The sequence below is a fragment of the Malaclemys terrapin genome (assembly GCF_027887155.1).
Source record: "Malaclemys terrapin pileata isolate rMalTer1 chromosome 20 unlocalized genomic scaffold, rMalTer1.hap1 SUPER_20_unloc_1, whole genome shotgun sequence".
Classification (NCBI taxonomy): Eukaryota; Metazoa; Chordata; order Testudines; family Emydidae; genus Malaclemys; species Malaclemys terrapin.
The window spans coordinates 1,321,792-1,343,192 of record NW_026530188.1 but is presented as its reverse complement, the minus strand read 5'-3'; the positions used below and the strand labels follow the sequence as shown (position 1 = coordinate 1,343,192).

General features: G+C 61.3%; 3 protein-coding genes across 3 annotated transcripts; 1 reads left to right on the top strand and 2 right to left on the bottom strand.

Annotated features, from left to right (window-relative positions):
• Positions 1-15: 15 nt before the first annotated feature.
• Positions 16-4,484, top strand: LOC128829410 (organic solute transporter subunit alpha-like). Its single transcript, XM_054014815.1, has 6 exons — positions 16-129; positions 719-791; positions 1,016-1,171; positions 1,743-1,854; positions 2,804-3,056; positions 3,180-4,484. The coding sequence occupies exons 3-6, from the start codon at positions 1,083-1,085 to the stop codon at positions 3,611-3,613; spliced, it is 888 nt and encodes a 295-aa protein (XP_053870790.1). The 5' UTR covers positions 16-129; positions 719-791; positions 1,016-1,082; the 3' UTR covers positions 3,614-4,484.
• Positions 4,374-14,643, bottom strand: FTSJ1 (FtsJ RNA 2'-O-methyltransferase 1). The gene is made up of 11 exons (XM_054014809.1): positions 14,496-14,643; positions 10,555-10,697; positions 9,916-9,985; positions 9,265-9,370; positions 9,109-9,187; positions 8,926-8,978; positions 8,551-8,604; positions 8,120-8,222; positions 6,705-6,788; positions 5,161-5,264; positions 4,374-4,799 (listed from the first exon to the last, which is right to left on the bottom strand). Exons 2-11 carry the CDS (start codon positions 10,673-10,675, stop codon positions 4,566-4,568), a joined length of 1,008 nt encoding a protein of 335 aa, XP_053870784.1. The 5' UTR covers positions 10,676-10,697; positions 14,496-14,643; the 3' UTR covers positions 4,374-4,565.
• Positions 14,644-15,228: 585 nt separating this feature from the next.
• On the bottom strand, positions 15,229-19,868 carry LOC128829382 (myoD family inhibitor-like). The gene is made up of 6 exons (XM_054014757.1): positions 19,851-19,868; positions 19,645-19,748; positions 18,447-18,529; positions 18,116-18,223; positions 17,790-17,939; positions 15,229-16,542 (listed from the first exon to the last, which is right to left on the bottom strand). Exons 1-6 carry the CDS (start codon positions 19,866-19,868, stop codon positions 16,286-16,288), a joined length of 720 nt encoding a protein of 239 aa, XP_053870732.1. The 3' UTR covers positions 15,229-16,285.
• Between the last annotated feature and the right edge of the window lie 1,533 nt (positions 19,869-21,401).

Here is a 21,401-nt window from a genome sequence, read left to right as displayed (position 1 = left end):
TTCCTCATTCCCACGGCCCTGGGCCTGGTGCAGCTCGGCCTCTTCCTGGAGCAGACGGGCTTCTTCCTACGCCGCCGGGGCACCTCCCGCCGGACCAGCCTCTCCCTCTGGATCCTGGGGGTCTACCCGGTAAGGCAGGAGAGAACCCAGGAGTCCGGGCTCCCAGTCCCCCGCTCTCACCACCAGACCCCACTCCCCTCCCAGAGCCAGGGAGAGAACCCAGGAGTCCTGGCTCCCAGTCCCCCGCTCTCACCACCAGACTCCACTCCCCTCCCAGAGCCAGGGAGAGAACCCAGGAGTCCGGGCTCCCAGTCCCCCCTGCTCTAACCACTAGACACTTTCCCCCCCAGAGCCAGGAGAGAACCCAGGAGTCTGGGCTCCCAGCCCTTCCCTGCTTCAACCCATTAGACCCCACTACCTTCTCAGACCTGGGGCTAGAAACCAGGTGTCCTGGCCCCCAGCCCCCACTGCTCTAACCACTAGACCCCTCTCCCCCCCCAGAGCCAGGGATGGGACCCAGGAGGCCGGGCTCCCAGCCCCACCCACTCTCATCACCAGACCCCACTCCCCTCCCAGAACTGGAGAAAGAACCCAGGAGTCCAGGCTCCCAGCCCCCCCCCTGCTCTAACCACTAGACCCCACTCCCCCCCCCTCCTGAGCCAGGGAGAGAACCCAGGAGTCCGGGTTCCCCTGACACTGTTCTCTGCTCCATCCCCAGGTGTTCAGCAGCATGTCCCTCATTGCCATGTACATCCCCGATCCTCCTTCGTCTGTAACTTTGTTGCGAACATGTGAGTGTCCTGGAAGCAGGGGGTGGGACTTAAGTTAAAGAGGAGGGGCATAGTGAGGCAATGTTATGTACGGCTGTTCCCCAGATGCCCCGCCCCAGAGGTGGCTGCATCTCAGACCCAGGCGAGCCGTCCCTGTGCAGTGTTATGTGCAAGCTGTTCCCCCAGCTATCCCACCCCAGCATCAGCAGCATCTCAATCCCACCTTGCCTGCCCCATCTCCGCAGCTACCACTCCATCACCCTGTGGAAATTCCTGGACTTGGTGACTGATTTCTTTGGGGGCTCGGCCCGCATGGTCCAGCGCCTGCGGGGTCAGCACGTGGCCCCCAACCCCTTCCCCTGCTGCTGCTGCTGCTGTCTGCCCAACATTTCCACCAGCTGGTAAGTGCCCGGCCAGCTAAAACCTGGCATCTCTGGCCCCGCATCCCGCTGTGCCCGGGTCTCCAGCCGCAGCCATGGTGGGTTCCCGTGCCCAGCTGGCCTCGGCACCCCCCTGACGTGGGTCAGGGGTTCTTCTGTTGTTCCTAGGCGCATGGGTTTGACGTGCCAGCCCCCTAACCCGGAGCCACAATGGTCCCCTTTAGCATTAGCCCCTTCACACCCAATGGGGAGCCAGATGAAGCAAGGGGGAAACCGAGGCACGCCTAGGGGCCACCCAAATTCCTATATTCTCCATACGGGGCTGCGGCAAGGCTGGGAACTCTCTTCCCCAAGCCAGGCAAGGCAGCCCAAGGAGGAGATGGATCATCTCAATCTCTCCCATTTAAGCTGTTCCCTCATTGGAGGAGGGTGTCTGGTCGCTGGGTCTCCCGCCTCCCAGTGCCGTAACCCCTGGGCTATACCGTCATTCTCGCTCTGGGGCCCTGTGGCTGAGTGGAGGAGGTGGACCTGTCGTCTAGGGAGTCCCCTTAAGCTGATCACCCCCATGTCTCACCCGCTCCCCATCCGCAAGGTCCAACCTACGCTGGATGACCCTGGCCGTGTACCAGCTGTCCCTCATCAGGACCATCCTCTTCTTCATCACGCTCATCCTCTGGACCGACGAGAAGTATGACTACGGCGATGTGAGTTGCTCTGGCCCCATGCCGTCCCCTCCCCCTCCCCGGCATGGGGTGGGCAGACCCCTTGGGGTAGAGGGGGTAACTCGTCTACCAAGGGCAGGGAATGGTGGCACCAGCTTAGCATTGGGGTTGGGTGTTAAGATGGAGTGTAGGTTGGGGTGGGTCTACTGTTACCCAGGGGTGTAGCATCAGGTGTTACCCTGGGCGTTGGGTTGAGGGTTACCCTTGGGCGTTGGGTTGAGGGTTACCCTTGGGCGTTGGGTTGAGGGTTACCGTAGGGCGCTGGGCTGAGGTGGTTACCCTTGGGCATTGGGTTGGGCCGGGCATTATCCTTGGATATGGGATTGGGTTGAGGTTGGGCATTATCCTTGGGGAGGGGGTTAGGTTCGGTTGACTTTGGGCGCTACCCTTGGGTATTGGGTTGGGCGTTAGCCTTGGGCATCAGGTTGAGTTGACTTTGGGCATTACCCATCAGAGTTGGGTTGAGCGTTAGCCCTGGGAGTTGGGCAGAGATTGGGCATTCCCCTCAAGGTTGGGTTGAATGTTACCCATAGACACTGGGATGGATTGAACATTACCCTTGGGCATTGGGTCAAGGTTGGACTTTACCGTTGGGTGTTGGGCAAGGTTGGGCATTACTCTTGGCCATGGGGTTGTGTTGAGCTTGGGTGTTCTCCCTAGGCATGAGGTTGGGTTGAGGCTTACCTCAGGCACTGGTCATTACTCGGGGGCACTGAGTTGGGTTGAGCATTATCCTCGGGTGTGAGATGGGGCAGAGCATTATCCTTGGGCATGGGGTGGGGTTGGATTGAGGTTTCTGTGTTATATGGGGTGTAGGGTTGAGTTGAAGATGGGCGTTACCCTTGGGCGCGGGGCTGGCCGTTACCCTACAGAGGGAGGTGGCCTGACAGACCACCCAGACCCATCTTCTGACCCACGGCCTCTCCTGCAGGTGAGCTACACCAACCCCAACTCCTACATCAACGCCATCATTGGTATCTCTACCTTGCTGTCCTTCTATGGCTACCTGCTCTTCTACAAGGCCACCCAGCCGGCCCTGGCCGGCTACAACCTGCGTTCCAAGTTCGTCTGCATCATCCTGGTCCTTGTTGTGTGCGGCCTCCAGAGCGGCATCGTGGAGACCATGGGGGCCCTGGGGGCCATTCCCTGCCGGCCTCCGCTCTCGGCCGATACCCGCTCCCAGAGTGAGTCCACCTACAGCAATCCCGCGGGGCGGCGCGAGGGTGGGGGCAAGGGGCGCTCGCCCCTGGCAGTCAGGGCCGGGCACAAGGGGGCGCTGTTCTAACCTCACCGTTCTCCCTTCCCAGTTATCTATTACTACTCCCTGGTGGTGGAGATGTTTCTCATCAGCCTCTTCGCCCATTACTGTTTCCGACGGGACGAGCTCACCCCGGAGAGCCCCACCGGCACCAAGAACCAGGCCTCCCAGACACAGGTGCCCCCTAGTGGCTCTGGGGAGGACAGCGCCTCCCTGACTGGCCTCAACCCCTGCTACTCCCCCGATGAGAGCCTCTGCCGAATCGAGCACACGCCGTTGGATCGCTTCCATTTCAGCCCCGGCTTCCCCCGACCTGGAGGGGGGCTGGGCCAGGGCTGGCCAGCTGGAACTCCCCCGGGGGCCCTCGAGATGGGAGAGCTGAGTCCTGGGGTCCCTGCAAATGGGTCTCCCCCCAGGAAAACCGACGCCCGTCCCAACGGAATCCAGAACCAACCCAGCACCCAGGACGTCACCGTGGTATAAGCGGGACCCCACCCCACATGGGGCAGGGAGCAGGCAGAGGTAGAAGACAGATGGTGTTAATCTGCGGAACTCCCTGCTACAGGATACTGCAGGAGGTGATGCTTCCCCAAGAGGATGGGGGGGCGGAAACTGGTTGACCCCCAGAAAGAATGGGGATGAGGCAGGAGCTGGAGATCAAATGCTAAGTGCTGTTGTATAATTAGGGTGATCTAGGGGACCCCCTGTACTTACGAATGGTGGGGGATATGAAACTGCTGTCGCGGAAGGCCTCTGTGTCTACCCAGCATGGCTGCTAAGTCTTTAAGCAGATACCTCCCAGAGGACGCACCGGAAGAGCCATTCGGCGAGCTAGAGCAGGAGGGGGTGTCGCTGTTATTTTGGGGATGTCTGGATTACTTCTCATTAATATCGTGTCTGACCCTGTTTCCCTGGCTGCATCTAGGGCAATCAAAGGAGGCTCAGAGTACGCAGACCATCAGCTCTTTGGAGCGGGGCCTGTCAGTCTGTTCTGTGTTCGTACAGGGCCGCGGAGGCAGCGGGCCAGAGCCGGGGGGCTCCATTAACGTACAAAATAAAGCAACGTCGGCTGAGACAGGCTCTCCAGTGCCAGCTTCAAAGGGGCTAAGGCACCAATGGCTGGGCCCTTAACCAAGGGAAGACGCTGCCGCCGTTAACCAGCGGAACTCCCTGCTTCATGATATCCCTGAAGGGGAAAGATTGCCCAGGTGATTCAGGGCTGGGGTTGAAAGGCATCCACTGATGACATCTCCGCGAGTCTTTATTAAAACAGAGGCCATGGGGAAGGGGCGGTGGGCAGAACCCCCTGCAAAACTGGCCACAAAGGGTTAAATTAAAATGCTCTTTTCACAGACTCAGAGCAGGGCTCATCCCTGGCAGAGAGGGACGGACACACACACACACACACACACACACTCACTCTCTCACACACACGCTACGGTGACATGGACAGAGACGCCAGGACATTTTCAACAGCTGCCTCCGGAGGGCAGCCCTGAGGTTCCGGCGCTGACCCGTACGAGGGGGCGGGGCCAGCCTCCTCCAGTGGGGACGGCCCGGGCTCCTTAGCCAATAGGTTGTTCTTCTTCAAGAAGCAGGCTTCCTGGTAGGGGGGACGGATGGGGGGCTGGGTGGGGGGCACATAGCTGTATTCCTTCCCTGGGGCCAGCTGCAGAGGGGGCGAGAGAGAGAGAGAGAGAAAGAGAGATATAGGAGTAGGGGGTGCCAGCATGCCCCCCCCCCCCTCCACTGCCGGGATCCCGCCCCCATCCCCCCCCAGCCTGTGATTCCCCACCCCCCGCCGGGATCCCGCCCCCATCCCCCCCCAGCCTGTGATTCCCCGCCCCCCGCCGGGATCCCGCCCCCATCCCCCCCAGCGTGTGATTCCCCACCCTGCCCGACCCCCCCAATTCCGGGATCCCGCTCCCATCCCCCCCAGCCTGTGATTCCCCACCCTGCCCGACCCCCCCAGTTCCGGGATCCCCTCCCGATTCCCCGCCAGGATCCTGCCCCCATCCCTGCAGTCTCACCTGGAGGGGATACGTCCTGTCCGAGTCGTAAGCGCTCAGATCCCCACAGGCCAAGAACGGGACAATGACTCTGTTGGGACCTTCCAGCTGGTTAAAATCCACATCTGGAAAGGGACAGACGTGAGCAAGAGCCGTCCCTGCCTGCCGGGGGAGAGCACCCCGCTGAGCCCCGTTTCCCCCCGGCACCGTGCCCCCCAGCCCCGCCTGCCCGGGGAGAGCGCCCCGCGCTGAGCCCCGTTCCCCCCGGCAAGGTGCCCCGCAGCCCCGCCTGCCCAGGGAGAGCGCCCCCCGCTGAGCCCCGGTCCCCCCGACACGGTGCCCCCCAGCCCCGCCTGCCCGGGGAGAGCGCCCCCCGCTGAGCCCCCGTCCCCCCGGCACCGTGCCCCCCAGCCCCGCCTGCCCGGGGAGAGCGCCCCCCGGTCCCCCCGGCATGGTGCCCCCCAGCCCCGCCTGCCCGGGGAGAGCGCCCCCCGCTGAGCCCCCGTCCCCCCGGCACCGTGCCCCCCAGCCCCGCCTGCCCGGGGAGAGCGCCCCCCGCTGAGCCCCCGTCCCCCCGGCACCGTGCCCCCCAGCCCCGCCTGCCGGGGGAGAGCGCCCCCCGCTGAGCCCCGGTCCCCCCGGCACGGTGCCCCCCAGCCCCGCCTGCCCGGGGAGAGCGCCCCCCGCTGAGCCCCGGTCCCCCCGGCACGGTGCCCCCCCAGCCCCGCCTGCCCGGGGAGAGCGCCCCGCGCTGAGCCCCGTTCCCCCCGGCAAGGTGCCCCCCAGCCCCGCCTGCCGGGGGAGAGCGCCCCGCGCTGAGCCCCGTTCCCCCCGGCAAGGTGCCCCCGCAGCCCCGCCTGCCCGGGGAGAGCGCCCCGCGCTGAGCCCCGTTCCCCCCGGCACGGTGCCCCCCAGCCCCGCCTGCCCGGGGAGAGCGCCCCCCGCTGAGCCCCGTTCCCCCCGGCACGGTGCCCCCCAGCCCCGCCTGCCGGGGGAGAGCGCCCCCCGCTGAGCCCCGTTCCCCCCGGCACCGTGCCCCCCAGCCCCGCCTGCCCGGGGAGAGCGCGCCCCGGTCCCCCCGGCACCGTGCCCCCCAGCCCCGCCTGCCCGGGGAGAGCGCCCCCCGCTGAGCCCCGGTCCCCCCGGCACCGTGCCCCCCAGCCCCGCCTGCCCGGGGAGAGCGCCCCCCGCTGAGCCCCCGTCCCCCCGGCACCGTGCCCCCCAGCCCCGCCTGCCCGGGGAGAGCGCCCCCCGCTGAGCCCCGGTCCCCCCGGCACGGTGCCCCCCAGCCCCGCCTGCCCGGGGAGAGCGCCCCCCGCTGAGCCCCCGTCCCCCCGGCACCGTGCCCCCCAGCCCCGCCTGCCCGGGGAGAGCGCCCCCCGGTCCCCCCGGCACGGTGCCCCCCAGCCCCGCCTGCCCGGGGAGAGCGCCCCCCGCTGAGCCCCCGTCCCCCCGGCACGGTGCCCCCCAGCCCCGCCTGCCCGGGGAGAGCGCCCCCCGCTGAGCCCCGGTCCCCCCGGCACCGTGCCCCCCAGCCCCCCACTCTCTGCAGCCCAGCTCCTTACCGTAGCAATGGTCCAGCAGGGGGTTGGACATATTCGGCACGTAGCCCTCGGGCGGGCAGTACCCCCGGCAGACAACGAAGGCCTCTAGAGGCAGGAGAGATGTGGTTAGGGGGGTGCGGTGAGCCGGGGCGCCTGGAGCGGACGCAAACCCCGTGCGGCAGGCACTGCCCCCCGAGCTGGGTTCCCAGCCCTTTGCCAAGCGGCGGGTGGCAAAGGGCGTCGATGTTAAACACCCGCCCATCGAGAGGGAATCGCTCCAGAGACCAGCCGAGCACTGAGCCAAGGTGTAGCTTTGCCCCGGTGCAGATCCCCTTGGCAAGGGCCGGGGGCACCGGGCAAGGCTGGCAAGGGGGAGCCCGACGGGAGACGAGACAGAACAGATTTGGGCATCTCAGGTTGATGGGACCCAGTGTAGCCAAGTGAGGCACAGAATGTGATACCTGTTTGCTTGGCCCCCTAGCGCCCGGCCCTGCCTGCCAGGGGAGAGCGCCCCCCACTGAGCCCCCCGCCCCACGGTGCCCATTACTGCCCAGCCCTGCCTGCCAGGGGAGAGCGCCCCCCGCCCCACGGTGCCCATTACTGCCCAGCCCTGCCTGCCAGGGGAGAGCGCCCCCCGCTGAGCCCCCCGCCCCACGGTGCCCATTACTGCCCAGCCCTGCCTGCCAGGGGAGAGCGCCCCCCGCTGAGTCCCCCGCCCCACGGTGCCCATTACTGCCCAGCCCTGACTGCCAGGGGAGAGCGCCCCCCGCTGAGTCCCCCGCCCCACGGTGCCCATTACTGCCCAGCCCTGCCTGCCAGGGGAGAGCGCCCCCCGCTGAGTCCCCCGCCCCACGGTGCCCATTACTGCCCAGCCCTGCCTGCCAGGGGAGAGCGCCCCCCACTGAGTCCCCCGCCCCACGGTGCCCATTACTGCCCAGCCCTGCCTGCCAGGGGAGAGCGCCCCCCACTGAGTCCCCCGCCCCACGGTGCCCATTACTGCCCAGCCCTGCCTGCCAGGGGAGAGCGCCCCCCACTGAGCCCCCCGCCCCACAGTGCCCATTACTGCCCAGCCCTGCCTGCCAGGGGAGAGCGCCCCCTGCTGATCACTGATGTGTGGGGCTTCAGGCAAAGTGTGTCTGTCTCTAATGTTGGGCATGGAGCAAGCAAGCTCTAGGGAGCGTGTGGGGTTGGCACCGAGCCCAGGTGCTGGGCAGTGCTGCCAGCTCTGAGGAGGGGGTGCTAGATAAAAGGATCTGCGTGTGCCCCCCAACATCAAACAGATCCCTGCCTCTTAACCCGCCCGGAGACAGAACAGCTGGGTCCCTGTGCGGGACCCCCAGACGGATCTGTCACAGTCCGGACACCCCGGATACCTTCCCAACCCCCAGATCTGCCCCCTTCTGCAACCTCCCTGGGGCGCCCGGTTCTGCCCTCACCGATGCTGGAGTTTCGGCTGCTCCGGGGTTTGGCGCAGGTGACGTCGGGAAAGAAGATGCGGAGCTGGGAGTAGAGAAGCGTCACGTCCTTCCCCCGGAAGATCTAGGGCAGGGAGGTGGGGACAGGGTGACAGGCCAGCAGGGGGCAGTGCAGGGATGGTGCCAACGGCGTCCCCAGTGCCCGGCCCTGACTGCCAGGGGACAGCACCCCTGCCCAGCCCCCCACCAGTATGTTGCCCCCTGGCATCACACCCCTAACTCCCTCAATTACAACTCCAATCGTCCAGAGACACGTCGACAGCTAGAGGTCGCTGTTCCCCAGCCGCCCCACCCCAGAGGTGGCTGCATCTCAGCCCCAGGTGAGCCACCCCCTTGTGGCTGTTACCCCTTCAGCTAGGACCCCGGGGCTTCTTAGAGGGCCTAAAATTTACCTTGGCCACGAAGGTGCCTCCTTTATTCAGCACGTGGGTCGTGATGTTCAGAGCCTGGAATGAGAAGGAGAAATTATCAACAAATGCCAAAATCCTTAATAAAAAAGGGAAAACTCTCTTGGCACTGAGATGCAGCCACCTCTGGGGTGGGGCAGCTGGGGAACAGCCACACATAACGCCGCATGGGGAGGGCTCACCCGGCGCTGAGATGCAGCCACCTCTGGGGTGGGGCAGCTGGGGAACAGCCATTTGGGACAGGTAGTGACTGAAACTGCGGAGGAGGATTGGGGAATGGAATCACCTGACGGGGTGCCTGTGCTGCGGGGAACGGGGCTCGGCAGGGGGCGCCCCCTTGCGGCCGGGCGGGGTACTCACCGCTAGCAGCAGCTGCGCCTGGATGTATTCGTCGATATCGTGAAGGCCGGTCACTGCAAGTCAGGAGGGGAGAGGGGGCTCAGTGGGGCCCAGTCCTACCCCACACGGCGCCCTCCAGGGGGCGCCAGCGAGGGGCCTCCCGCCCCCTCCCGCCTGGAGCCGGGGGGGGCTGCTCCCACTCACCGTCGGGGGCCCCATCGCAGACCACCAGGTCGGCCGGCTGCCCTTCAAAGTGCTGGATGATCTCCTGCGCGGTGGAGACCTGGCAGGGGACAGACGGGCCGGGTTACGGGTCGGGACGGACGGACTCGGGTCGGGGGGAGGGGGCCCCCCACATACCTTGGTGATGTCCCCCTGGATCTGGACAACCCCTGGGAGCGGAGCCATGGCCTGGAGATCGACTGCGACGATCTTCACGGAGTCAGGGCCCTCCCCAGCACCGCCCCTGGGGGAGATATGGGAGGGGGTGAGAGACAGCCTGGGGGGGGCCTTCCCCCTCCCACCCGCTGCTACAGCCCAGTCCCACCCCCTCTCCCCTCCCACCTCCCCCCGCCCCTTCTGCCCCACCCCACTCCCTCCTGCCCCATCTCCCCTCACCCCGTCCCACCCCCTTCTTCTCTACTGCCTCCTCTGCCCCCTCCAGCCCCCGTCCTATCCCCCCCACACCACTGCGCCCCTCCCCACTCCGCCTTCACCCTTCCAATCCCCCAGTCCCACCCCCCTCTCATTCCCCCATCTACCCCTATCACCCCCTGCTACCCTGCCCCACCCCCTGCCACCCATCCTCCCTTCACCTCCAGCCCCCATCCTATCCCCCCACACCACTGCGCCCCTCCCCACCCTGCCTTCACCCTTCCAATCCCCCAGTCCCACCCCCTCTCATTCCCCCATCTACCCCCTATCACCCCCTGCTACCCTGCCCCACCCCCTGCCACCCATCCTCCCTTCGCCTCCAGCCCCACCTTCCCCCCCTCCGCCCCCCACACTCACTTCAGCTTCCTGCTCAGAACCTGGCTCCAGCTGCCCGGGGCAGCGCAGAGATCCACCGCCCGGCGCACCCCTGCAGGGAGAGAATGGGGGGGGGTTGGGAGCCGGGACGCCTGGGTTCTCTCCCTGCTCTGGGAGGGGAGCGGGGGCTGGTGGGTTAGAGCAGGGGGGGTTGGGAGCCGGGACGCCTGGGTTCTCCCCCCGGCTCTGGGAGGGCAGTGGGGGCTGGTGGGTTAGAGCAGGGGGGGCTGGGAGCCAGGACTTCTGGGTTCTCTCCCTGCTCTGGGAGGGCAGTGGGGGCTGGTGGGTTAGAGCAGGGAGGGGCTGGGTGCCAGGACTCCTGGGTTCTCTCCCTGCTCTGGGAGGGGAGTGGGGTCTGGTGGGTGAGAGCAGGGAGGGGCTGGGAGCCAGGACGCCTGGGTTCTCCCCCCAGCTCTGGGAGGGGAGTGGGGTCTGGTGGGTGAGAGCAGGGAGGGGCTGGGAGCCAGGACTCCTGGGTTCTCTCCCAAGAGACTGGGCAGCACAATGGGACCCCAATCTTCCACGGGCTTTGTGCAGCGCCCGGCACAACAGATGGGGGCTACCATAATACACCTAATAGAAGGAGCTGCGGACGGGGGCTGGGGCCGGTTCCCGGTTTACCCTCAAACAGCTGGAACTCCTCGTCCAGCTGCAGGAGTTTGAAGGCGCTGCGGGCCCGCCAGCCCTCCTCCTTCGCCAGGCGGTAGTAGATGTCCCGCTTGTCCTTCGATGAGCGCCCCATTTCAGCTCTGACCCCCCCGGGCCTGGAGGGCAAAGGATGAGGGCCAGTTACCCACCCTTCCCAGCTTGGCACCCGGGTCATTCTTAACTAAAAGACTTTTGTGTTGTTAAGACGGAATTGGCTGAGACACATTACTGTAGGCCCTACAATAATAGGTCTGTGGGCACTGGAGCCAAATTAATTACGGATCTATTACTGTAGGCCCTACATTAATAGATATATTAACACAGGTTCTAAATGAACATGGACATATTACTGTAGGTCCTACACTAACAGGTATAATGGCCCTGGACCTAAATGAACGTAGATATATTATCGGAGGCCCTTTCAAAATAGTTTTAATGGCCCAGGACTCAAATGTCTGTATCTGAAGTTGGGAATATGGACTCTGTATCTGTATTTCAACTCCGCTGGTTTGGGTGACGCCCCCTGCTCACACTTCAGGTACACGGACGGAAAAGCCAGACAGGCGGATGGCCCGTCAGCGAGGACAACGGACTGTGAAAAGCTCCTGGGTACTGCTCCTGTCTCACGTACGCCGTGATCCTATCACCTGATACTAAACCATTCCCTGGGACGTCTTGTAATTTCCACCGGAAGCAACGGGGGGTCACACTAGGGAAACAAAGTCAGTTCTCCCCGGCTACCCCACCCAAGATGACTACAGGAGGAAAGACCTGGGCCCAGCCTGTGGGTGTGTGAGAGGAGGTTTGAAGAGTCTGGCTCAGCAAGACAGGTAAAAGGGGGCCCAGGCTGGCAGAACAGGTAGACTCAGTGGTGTCCCCGCACACTGGGTGACATCCCAGGGGGTCCAACCCGTCACAAACCCAAGGAGGAGTATTTCTAACCAAGAAAAACCTGGCTGAAGTTTTGACTAGTTGAAAAAGGGAAACTGAGGTAGGCTGCTTGTAGCATGACCCTCGGACACCAGAGGCACCTACCTTAATAGGTACAGTGGCAGTGGACCAAATTTCTGTAGGCCCTACAATAATGGAAGGCTTGGCAGAAATAGACTTCTTAGTATAATTTCAATGAATAATATGGACATCTATTTTTAAGTGCTTTTTTCTGGTTTCATCCATTTTAATATTCACAGGTTCCCAAAATGATGGTCTTAACGCATTTTATTTTTATCAATTTAGACTTTTGCAGTTGCAGGAAATCATGGGCTGGGTGAGACAATTGCTTAATGACGGGAGATGCCGAGATTCCAAAAGTTAAAACTTTATACTTGTTACAAGTTGTCAACACCACAGGTCAGAACATACAAATGCCAGCCGCACTGTCACCAGTCTGTTTCGCAGTTAGGGACCAACTCGTTTGCAATAAGTTTAACAACATACTTCTGGCCCGTGTATATTTTGTCGAAATCAGGGAGGAGCAATTCTTCCTCGGCTATCCAGCATATAAAGTCAATATCCTGAATCAGGTCTCAAGCAGAATTTCTCTTACTTTGCCTAGCTGGGAATTTAGACTATTATCGCTGGAAATATTTTTCCGTCGATGTGGGTGGTGAAATCGACATTTACCGACAAAAATCAAAACGCTGCAATCCTAAATAACAGGTGTACTGACAAAGAAGCCGGGTCGATGTGGATCTGTTCTAGTAGGCCCTACTTTAAATGATTCATTGATACAAGTCTCAAATTAAGTCGTCTTCCTTATCTAAACAGACTTCGCTGTACGAGTCCTCTCCCTCCAGACGGCTCTGTTCAATTCATATCTTCTATCAGGCTACTACTTCTTCTTGGGTTGGCCTCTCTGGCTTTTTCCACCAGTCTTGATCTTCTGGACTCTCTTACCCACATAATTGTCCAGCCTGTGCTTTTGTGACCAATTTTTTCCTTTATGGGGGTTACTTTGAGTATGTCTCCGACATACACACCCCTCGCATGGGCCTTCTTGTTTTCGCCGCTCACCCACCTCAACGTGCGCGTTTCTGCAGAACAGATACTTTCCTCGCGTTTCTTTGTTGCGCCATGCATTAACACGGGACGGGGAACCGTTTTCTACACTTGCCCTTTTAATTTGATCAGTATCTTCCTGATACGTACCGCACCACTTCTCTCCGTCTGAGCCAGGTATTTATTATTCTAGCTCTAATTTAGTCCTCTATTTCCCCATTTTCCCGGATTCTGGAACTCAAGATACTTGAAACTTTACATTTTCGGTACTGCCTGCCCATCTAGCTTCAAGGCTAATTCTTGCGTGTCCACACTATTGAAATCACATGTTTATTTTGAGCCCATGATTCTCCAGTATGTCTCTCCAGATAGTCATCAAGATCCTCTTCTAGACTATCTTTAGGCATGGAAGGAATAGAGTTTTCTTTAAACAGTAAATCTTAGTAAACATCGATTTTACCAGACACCCACCAACAGATGAAAAAATATTTCCATCGATAATAAGCAAAATTTACAGATAAGCAAAGTAAGAAAAATGCGGCTTAGAGACTGTCCTTAAATAATAGTTGTAAATGTATTGTATAACCCAGGCCACAAAACTTCCCCGAAATAATTCCTAGAGTCGATCTTTTAGAAAAACAGCCAATCTTGATGTGAGGGCATTCAGGACGAAATTGAACAAGAAAGGGATCGGTGCTTTTTGAAGTGGGAGGGCTCTCCCGGCCTTCCTGCATTTGTTCAAAATCCTGTTCCACAGATCCTTTATGGGACTGCCCACCAGTTTCATCTTTGATGAACCTGAACCTCACTTTCTATATATTTTTGGTGCTTGTTTTGTCCTTTTGCCAGTCGATACGCTTCTTTTTCCCCTTCCTGTGTTTCAAGTCGTGCATAAAGTTCCTCTCCGTCCTTTGCTTTCGCAACTACATTCTTGTATGCCTCCTCCTACTCTTTCGACAGGTTTAAACTTTTCCCCATTATCTTTTAACCCTTCTTGTACTTCCTCACCCCACCACCAAGTTTCTTTGGGAGTGAAGCTTTCCCTTTCGATTCACCCACCACTTGTCACTATAAAATCTCCCGATTTATCCACTTCTTCCACACGTTGGTGCCGACCTCTCCTCTCCATAACCACACCCTAAAGACCTTTTCAGCTTCACCCTGTCGTTTTTGCCACCTTATCCGTGGTGTTATCCTCTTTGCTTTTCTCTATACCTTTGTCCTAAGAAACGTATCCAAGGTGAGGGGTCTCTGTTGACTGGTACCGCTCCCTCCCGCAATCACCTTGCAATTCCTTTCATATCATTTAGTTTCCGGATCCAAATTAAGTAGAGGCATATTATTCTAGGCCCTGCGTTAATGAAATAGGTTGACACAGGTTCTGCATTAAGGATACATGATTGTCGGCCCTCCGTGAATACGTATATTGTCACTGGAGCTAAATTCATTACATATGTGTGATTGCAGGCCCTGCGTTAATTGGTAGATTGATCGAGTCCTGGGGAATTATGGATATGTTATTGTAGGTCCTACAATAAGTCAGTTGTGTCGTCCCAAGGTGCTGAATCCATCTCCACCAGGAATAAAGCAAATATTACTGTAGGACCTACATAAATAACCACATATTATTGTAGCCCCCAAATGAATACGCATATATTATTGTAGGGCCTACCATAATACATCACTGGCAAACACCTTCACACCCAGCCCCATCCAACTTGATCTGTTATTGTAGGACCCACCGTAATTGGGCTCGCCTCTGCGCATGCGCACGGAGGCCCAACGTTCGGGCACCGCACAGGGTGAAGCGACGGCGCACGCGCAGCACGGGCACGTGCCTGCGGCGGTTGGAACGTGCTCTCCCCCCCCCCCCGGCGGCGCACGCGCACAACCTTCCTTGCCCGACCGCTGCTTACCGCGCCGGACGCGACCGAACCCGCCCGGAGAGACGGCGCCGAACCGGAAGTGGTTCTTTCCCAAGCCGGAAGCGGAAGCTAGGGCGGCGCCGGCGTTGGGGGGAAGGAGTCGGGCGGGGGGGGGGAGCAGGAGCTGCGGACTGTGGGGAACAGATCTGGGCTGACGGCGGCGGGTTTTCTTCAGTGCGCCTGCGCAGAGACCGGCCCGCTTTCACTGCGCCTGCGCAGCAAGCCTGAGCGCGTGAGATTTTCCCCTATTGCGCACGCGGGGGAGGGGGAATCATTCGATCGGCGCATGCGCATTGCAGGACATCAGTGAGGGGAAAGTCTTACTGCAGCACTGCATTGTGGGAATTGTAGTCTCCATGGGTCATGTGACCTAGGGCCCTGCATAGGCAAGGCATTGCAATACCTTGGGCTCCTGGAGCAGCAGTGCATGCTGGGATAGACACAGTCGTGCTTCAGGAGACCCCTCCTCCCAGCAAGGGCAATGCATGCTGGGATTTGTAGTTCCCTGGAGTGAGGGGGGGCACGATGAGGCGCAGTGCATACTGGGATTTGTGGTTCCCTGGGGAGGATCAGGTGCAGTGCATGCTGGGATTTGCAGTTCCTTGGGGAGCCAATTGCAGGAATTTATAGCAAGTTGGGGGGGGGGCAATCAGGAATGGTGCATGCTGGGAGTTCTAGCCCAACACCCCCTCTCCGCCCCCCGCAAAAAAATGAGGTCGGCTTAAAGAGCTCATGCGATTTATTTAAAAGAGAACGAACATGGGGGCGGCTCCCCCTTTGCCTGCTGCTCTTTGAGGCCGGGGGAGGGGCTGGTTTTGGGGGCCACGGCGTCCTCCCGTCTCCGTGGGGGTGAGAAGGGTAGAACCGGGACTCCAGCTCTCTGGAGGGAGTCCGCCCCAACCCAGCCCCGATTACCCTCCTCCTGGGAGACACGGCACCCACCTTTAGCCGGCTCATAAGTGAAGTGGGGAAGGGGAGCCCAGGGCTGGGCTAGCAGGGGCTGCGGGTCAGGAGTGTGGGGCACCGGCAGAGCTGGGGGGGGAGCCCAGGGCTGGGCTAGCAGGGGCTGCGGGTCAGGAGTGTGGGGCACCGGCAGAGCTGGGGGGGAGCCCAGGGCTGGGCTAGCAGGGGCTGCAGGTCGGGAGTGTGGGGCACCGGCAGAGCTGGGGACATCTGAGTCCATTTGATGACATCACAGCAGAGGAAGCGGAGCTCTGGCAGCCACACCCACACATTCAATGACATCACTGCATAGAGGTGTGGCTTGGTGCATGTGATGTCACAATTAATGAGGCGTGGCTTCCTGCAGGACCCGCCCCTTGCTGGGGCTATTTGATGGTGTCACTCTGCCTAGACACCTTTGATGACATCACAGTAGATAGGGTGTGACTTGTTCCACACAGTGATGTCACCAATAGGGTGTGGTTTGTTCCACTCAGTGATGTCACCACCAAGGGGGTGTGGCTTTATCACCCAGGGACATCACCACCAATGGGGGTGTGGCTTACCACCTCTGATGAGGCCCCAGTAAGATGGGTGGGGCTTCTTGCATTGTGAGGACGTCCCCGGTGAGCATCCAATGGCTCTCGTCCTGTTAGATGACATCATAAGTGGAGGTGTGGCTTGGACCACTGGGTGACATCACGCTGCATGGGGCGTGGCTCAGTCCATCCAATGACATCACCGGCTGGGTTGGATGGGGCGGGGCTCAGCCCGTAGAGAGCCAGGAATGGGGTGGGATTGTGAGGGGCTGGGGTGGGGGGTGAGCTCCAGCCCCTGGGTCAGCCGGGGAAGCAGATGGAGCAGCACTCCAGGCAGATTTCCAGGCAGTCCGCGGAGTCGCAGCAGTCCTGGAGGAGTCCGCACCCCCCTCCACAGGGGCAGCTGCCTCCCCCGCAGCCCTGACCCGGGGGGTCCCCCCTGGCGCAGCAGCCCCCCGCCAGGCACAGCGCCCCGCAGCCCAGGCCATCCAGCGCCAGGGAGCAGAGCGCCAGGAACTCGCAGAACAGGCAGGCCAGGGCACAGTGAGCGCAGCGGTCTGGGGGAGAGAAACAGAGGGCAGAGGGTGAGCGAAGCCGAAGAGTGAACCCAGGAGTCCGGGATCCCAGGCCACCCACAACCCCTAGACCCCACTTCCGTCCCAGAGCTGGGGAGAGAACCCAGGTGTCCTGGCTCCCAGCCCCCCTGCTCTAACCACCAGACCCCACTCCCCTCCCAGAGCTGGGGAGAGAACCCAGGAGTCCTGGCTCCCAGCCCCCCTGCTCTAACCACCAGACCCCACTCCCGTCCCAGAGCTGGGGAGAGAACCCAGGAGTCCTGGTGCCCAGCCCCCCCCTGCTCTAACCACTAGACCCCACTCCCCTCCCAGAGCTGGGGAGAGAACCCAGGAGTCCTGGCTCCCAACCCCCTGCTCTAACCACCAGACCCCACTCCCGTCCCAGAGCTGGGGAGAGAACCCAGGAGTCCTGGTGCCCAGCCCCCCCTGCTCTAACCACCAGACCTCACTCCCCTCCCAGAGCTGGGGAGAGAACCCAGGAGTCCTGGCTCCCAGCCCAGCCCAGCCCACTTGCAGAGGCTGTTTGTTTTTCTATCTGGGCGGAAATGGCCATAATAATAATTGCGTTAACGAGCTCCCAGAGGCACCTGGGGCGGATCCTGAATTAATGCTCAACTCTGGGCGAAACCAGCAACCAGAACCCAACCGTGGGCTCCCCTCCCCCGCCCCAGCGCTGCCAGTGCCCCTCACTCCCAACCCGCAGCCCCTGCCAGCCCAGCCCTGCCCCCCCCAGCTCTGCCGGTGCCCCTCACTCCCGACCCACAGCCCCCTGCTAGCCCAGCCCTGCCCCCCACCACCCCTGCCGGTGCCCCTCACTCCCAACCCGCAGCCCCTGCCAGCCCAGCCCTGCCCCCCCCCAGCTCTGCCAGGGCCCCTCACTCCCAACCCGCAGCCCCCGCTAGCCCGGCCCTGCCCCCCCCCAGCTCTGCCGGTGCCCCTCACTCCCAACCCGCAGCCCCCTCCTAGCCCTGCCCTGCCCCCCCCCAGCTCTGCCGGTGCCCCTCACTCCCAACCCGCAGCCCCCGCTAGCCCGGCCCTGTTCCCCCAAAGCCCTGCCGGTGCCCCTCACTCCCAACCCGCAGCCCCCGCTAGCCCGGCCCTGTTCCCCCAAAGCCCTGCCGGTGCCCCTCACTCCCGACCCACAGCCCCTGCCAGCCCTGCCCCCCACCATCCCTGCCGGTGCCCCCGCTCCCGATCCGCAGCCCAGCCCAGCCCAGCCTCGCACTCACCATCCCCAGCCACCTCCTGGATGTGCGAGGCGGTGGATTTACAGCTCTGGTGGCTGCAGACAGACGCGGTGGAGCCCAGACGCTGCTTGTCCCTCCAGCGCTCAGGGCAGCGGGTGACCGCAGGGCCCCCCGAGGGCGGGGGTGTGGAGTCTGAAAGCAGAGGGGACAGCAGAGATGGAACCCAGGAGTCCTGGCTCCCAGCCCCCCCCCCGCCCCTCCCGATCTACCCCACCAGACCCCACCCCTTCCCAGAGCCAGGGAGAGAACCCAGGAGTCCTGGCTCCCAGCCCCCCTTGCTCTAATCACTAGACCCCACTCCCTCATACCTCTCCCTGCTTTCTCAGTGGTCAGGGGCGGGAGAATTAGCGATGTCTCCTCGCTGGGACGAACCTCTTCCCCAGGCAGAGATCTCCGGCTGGGACAATCCACATCCCCTGGGAGCAACCAGACACTGTCAGCAGCAACCCCATCTGCTGTGCGGCGCCTCCCCAGCTGCCCTGCCCCAGAGCCGGCTGCATCTCCATGCCGCACAAGCCATCCCTGTGCAGCGTTATATGCAGCTGTTCCCCAGCTGACCCACCCCAGAGGTGGCTGCATCTCAGCACCAGATGAATTATCGTTATGCGTTCAGGAGCTGCAATGAGACAGGGCACTTACTCTCCGACGTGGAGAATCTGCGTGGGTCTCCTGAGACGCCCTTCGATAGTGCATCCGCCCCACGACCGTCAGGGGGGACCGGGCTGCCCGCAGACATCAGGGCCCCGAGGGTAGGAACAGCAGGTGTAATGGTTAGAGAACTCACCCCACGCAGCTCTGCCAGTGCCCCTCAACCCCGACCCGCAGCCCTCTGCGCCCCCAGCCCTGTCCCCCCACCACGGCTCTGCCAGTGCCCCTCAATCCCGACCCGCACCCCCTACTCGCCCAGCCTTGGGCCTTTCTGGGTTTTGGCTTCTGGCTGGGTGAGTGGAAAGTGGGAAAGGAGCCAGTGAATGACCGGATGCATCAGAGTGACCCCTCCCTGCAGACAAGTGGGGAGGGGGAGCTAGTGGTTAGAGTGGGGCGGGGGGAGGCTGTTGCTGGGAGCCCAGACTCCCAAACCCCCAGCTCTAACCACTAGACCCCACTCCCCTCCCAGAGCCAGGAGAAAACCCAGGAGTCCTGGCTCCCAGACCCCCTGCTCTAACCCCTAGCCCCCACTCCCCTCTAAGAGCCAGGGAGAGAACCCAGGAGTCCTGGCTCCCGGCCCCCCCTGCTCTAACCCAGTAGCCCCCACTACCCTCCCAAAACCAGGGAGAGAACCCAGGAGTCCTGGCTCCCAGACCCTCCCCCCAAGTCCCACCAAACCCCACTCCCCTCTTAGAGCTTGTGAGAGAACCCAGGAGTCCTGCCCTGTGTGGCTAGGGGGAGGGGGACGTCCCAGCACAGCAGGTACTGGGGCTGGCAGGAGATGAAAGTGGGGGCGTCAGAGGTGAGGCAGCCGCTTGGCTTTGGCTTCCTGATTTCCCCGCCCGGACAACTGGGTTCAAAGCAGAGGGCAGCAGAGGTGGAAAAAACAGACCCATAAATCTCCAACCCCTGCGGGAATATAATCAGCTCTCAGGGCCGGGAAGATAAACAACAGGGATGGGGGGGAGCCAGGACGCCTGGGTTTTTACCCCCGGCTTTGTGGGGGAAAGACCCCGTGTCCTCTTCATTTCCCACAAATGAGATACCCCCACTCACACCCACAAATGTGCACCCAGCAAGATAGATACACATAGGCACAGATGTCCTACATACACGCAACACACAGACAGCCCCAGGACCCCCCACCCCAGGTCACACAACCTGCCCCACCCCTGGAGCCATCCCTTACCTCAGAGCGGGTGGGGGAGCCGGGGACTGCTTTTCACCCCTCTGCTGCACCGTTACAGTCCCTGTCTCCGGTGGTGGGGGGTCCTGGGTCAGAATCGCCTTCTTCTACCTCCTTCTGTTACCCCATCCACCCCCTTCTATCGCCCTCACGGCATCCCCAGACACCCCATCCATCCCCAGACACCCCATCCAACACCCTATCCATACATCCAACATCCCATCCATCCTTCCCGACACCCCATCCATCCATCCCAACTCCCCATCCATCCTTCCATCCATCACAACACCCCATCCAACACCCCATCCATCCCGACACCCCATCCCAACACCCCATCCAACACCCCATCCATCCATCCAACACCCCATACATCCATACATCCATCCAACACCCCATCCAACACCCATCCATCCTTCCCGACACCCCATCCATCCATACATCCCAACACCCCATCCAACACCCCATCCATCCATCCATCCATCCCAACACCCCATCCAACACTCCATCCATCCATCCAAAACCCCATCCATCCTTCCATCCATCCCGACACCCCATCCATCCATCCCAAGACCCCATCCCAAGACCCCATCCATCCATCCATCAATCCATCCATCCATCCATCCATCCATCCATCCAAAACCCCATCCATCCATCCCAACACCCCATCCCAACACCCCATCCATCCATCCATCCATCCTTCCCGACACCCCATCCATCCATCCAAAACCCCATCCATCCATCCCAACACCCCATCCATCCTTCCCGACACCCCATCCATCCATCCAAAATCCCATCCATCCATCCCAACACCGCATCCCAACACCCCATCCATCCATCCATCCATCCAAAACCCCATCCATCCCAACACCCCATCCATCCATCTAACACCCCATCCATCCTTCCCGACACCCCATCCATCCTTCCATGGATCCCAACACCCCATCCAACACCCCATCCATCCTTCCATCCATCCCGACACCCCATCCATCCATCCATCCAACACCCCATCCATCCATCCTAACACCCCATCCATCCATGTAACACCCCATCCATCCTTCCCAACACCCCATCCATCCATCCATCCTTCCCGACACCCCATCCATCCATCCCAACACCCCAACCCAACACCCCATCCATCCATCCATCCATCCTTCCCGACACCCCATCCATCCATCCAAAACCCCATCCATCCATCCCAACACCCCATCCATCCTTCCCGACACCCCATCCATCCATCCAAAATCCCATCCATCCATCCCAACACCGCATCCCAACACCCCATCCATCCATCCATCCATCCAAAACCCCATCCATCCCAACACCCCATCCATCCATCTAACACCCCATCCATCCTTCCCGACACCCCATCCATCCTTCCATGGATCCCAACACCCCATCCAACACCCCATCCATCCTTCCATCCATCCCGACACCCCATCCATCCATCCATCCAACACCCCATCCATCCATCCTAACACCCCATCCATCCATGTAACACCCCATCCATCCTTCCCAACACCCCATCCATCCATCCATCCTTCCCGACACCCCATCCATCCATCCCAACACCCCAACCCAACACCCCATCCATCCTTCCATCCATCCCGACACCCCATCCATCCATCCAACACCCCATCCATCCCGACACCCCATCCATCTATCCCAACACCCCATCCCAACACCCCATCCATCCTTCCATCCATCCCGACACCCCAACCATCCATCCCAACACCCCATCCCGACACCCCATCCATCCTTCC

What these genes read in the sequence shown, in the direction of transcription:
- LOC128829382 (XM_054014757.1), bottom strand. An exon ending in GCTCCCCCACCCGCTCTGAG is followed by an intron (nt 18,530 to 19,644) that starts GTAAGGGATGGC and finishes GTCTGCGGGCAG; the next exon opens with CCCGGTCCCCCCTGACGGTC. An exon ending in CCAGGAGGTGGCTGGGGATG is followed by an intron (nt 16,543 to 17,789) that starts GTGAGTGCGAGG and finishes TCTCTCCCCCAG; the next exon opens with ACCGCTGCGCTCACTGTGCC.
- LOC128829410 (XM_054014815.1), top strand. Translation starts at nt 1,083, where the DNA reads ATGGTCCAGCGCCTGCGGGGTCAGCACGTGGCCCCCAACCCCTTCCCC. An exon ending in CCCAACATTTCCACCAGCTG is followed by an intron (nt 1,172 to 1,742) that starts GTAAGTGCCCGG and finishes CCCATCCGCAAG; the next exon opens with GTCCAACCTACGCTGGATGA. An exon ending in AGAAGTATGACTACGGCGAT is followed by an intron (nt 1,855 to 2,803) that starts GTGAGTTGCTCT and finishes CCTCTCCTGCAG; the next exon opens with GTGAGCTACACCAACCCCAA.
- FTSJ1 (XM_054014809.1), bottom strand. Translation starts at nt 10,675, where the DNA reads ATGGGGCGCTCATCGAAGGACAAGCGGGACATCTACTACCGCCTGGCG. An exon ending in TCCAGGGGGACATCACCAAG is followed by an intron (nt 9,188 to 9,264) that starts GTATGTGGGGGG and finishes GTCCCCTGCCAG; the next exon opens with GTCTCCACCGCGCAGGAGAT. An exon ending in GAGGCACCTTCGTGGCCAAG is followed by an intron (nt 8,223 to 8,550) that starts GTAAATTTTAGG and finishes TCCCTGCCCTAG; the next exon opens with ATCTTCCGGGGGAAGGACGT.